The sequence below is a fragment of the Centruroides vittatus genome, unplaced genomic scaffold (assembly GCF_030686945.1).
Source record: "Centruroides vittatus isolate TY-2023 unplaced genomic scaffold, ASM3068694v2 contig_1051, whole genome shotgun sequence".
Taxonomy (NCBI): Eukaryota; Metazoa; Arthropoda; class Arachnida; order Scorpiones; family Buthidae; genus Centruroides; species Centruroides vittatus.
Window position 1 is genome coordinate 420880 of NW_027120680.1, and position 1679 is coordinate 422558.

The window sequence follows — 1679 nt, forward strand, 5'->3', positions numbered from 1 at the left end:
AGTTTCTCAGTTCCCGTACATTCGCTCCACACCACTTCTTCACGTCATCAATCCATTCTCTATGTGGTCTGCTTCTTTTATTAGATCCATTCATAACACCATAGACTAGAGTCTTAATTTTCCTGTTTTCATTCATTCTGATGATGTATCCAAACGGTTGAAGTTTTCGTTGTATAATTTTTGTAGGAGAGTCTTTTTCGTACGTATCTTATTATAAAGTTCTTCGTTTATGACTTTCTGCATCCATCCTATTTGTAAGATCTTTCTGTAACGGTTTCTTTCAAATGCTAACATCTCGCAGGCATACAGCACGCGGGAGAAGATGCGGGTGTTCAATACTTTTAATTTTGTCCATTGCTTTCACATTTGTTTTTGCCTTAGCTATTCTAATCGCTATTTCTTTTTTGCAATCCAGTTTATAGGTTAGTTTGCTTCCTAAATATGTAAAGCTCTCTACATTTTCAATTTCTTTCCTATCTACTAGGATGTTTCTTGTAGTGTTATCACCAAATATCATTGTCTGAGCTTTTTCGCTATCGATAGTCAATCCATATCTTTTCCTTTCTTCGTTAAGCAGACGTAATGTTTTCTCTAGTTGTTCTTCAATGATAACTATGTCATCTGCAAATCTTATGTTATTGAATTTTACACCGTGAACTGATGTTCCCTGCATCTCTTGCGTCATCTTATTCGTAACTCTTTCTAAGAGACTTATGTAGGATCTCCGTGTCTGGTACCTCTTTTTGGTTTGAACCAGTTCCCTCGCTCCCCACACAATCTCGCTGCCGCTTCTGCATTATCATTAATGTATCTTAACAAATTTATTAGTTTATGATCCACTCCGTAAGATTTTAGCACTGCCAAAGTGGCTTTTTGGTCTATGCTGGTTCAGAGCAATAACTTGTCCACTTCTGTAGGACTTCCACCGTCCACTAAAACTTCTCCCTTCTCATCTTTGATTGCCATTTGCTTTGGTTTGCATTTCTGGTTGACATTTCTGATCATCTTATATACTTCTCTGGTCTTACATTCTCCATAATATTTTTCGATGTTTCTACGCTGATCCTCTAGCCATTTCGTTTTATCCATCCTAACTGCTTTTTCAATTCATTGCATTTTACCTTATAATGTTTTTCAACTCTTCGGAAATGTCTCTTCTAAGAGCCCTTTTCTGGACAAGCTTTAGGGTCTCTTGTGTGATCCATTTCTTGTTGACTTTTTCCTCTTCTGGTAGGGTCTGCTGAATCGCTTCTCCTATTGCCTTTGTTATTTCTTCTACTTTTGTGTCTAGCTCTTCCATCTTGTCTAGGGCTTTTATCTTCTTCTCGAGTGTATTTCTATATATGCTTCCTATTTTCTCATCTTTTAGCTTTGAAATGTCTCTTTTCTTTTGGAAATGTGCACTAACTTTCCTCGTGTTCATGTTGCATTTTCTGAGGTAACAGTTTTAGTGAAATTGGAAAATACAGTATCGGGTTACTAATAGAGATTTAAATATTTTGTTGTTAGATGAAATCAAAAATCCAGTATATAAACTGCTTTAATATTTAACACATATTCTAAAATGTGTGCAGTGTGCATCGTTAACCTTGTTTAAATTACATCGAAACACGGTTCTGATATCAATACTAGTCTATAGACTGTTTGTGGTAGTTTTAGTTTGCTGACAGGTTGTATAC

The 1679-nt window shown here is 36.0% G+C and overlaps 1 protein-coding gene across 1 annotated transcript; it reads right to left on the reverse strand.

The window, feature by feature from the left end:
* Positions 1-280: 280 nt before the first annotated feature.
* Positions 281-1089, reverse strand: LOC136971628 (uncharacterized). Its single transcript, XM_067266108.1, has 2 exons — positions 902-1089; positions 281-791 (listed from the first exon to the last, which is right to left on the reverse strand). Exons 1-2 carry the CDS (start codon positions 1087-1089, stop codon positions 281-283), a joined length of 699 nt encoding a protein of 232 aa, XP_067122209.1.
* Positions 1090-1679: the final 590 nt, after the last annotated feature.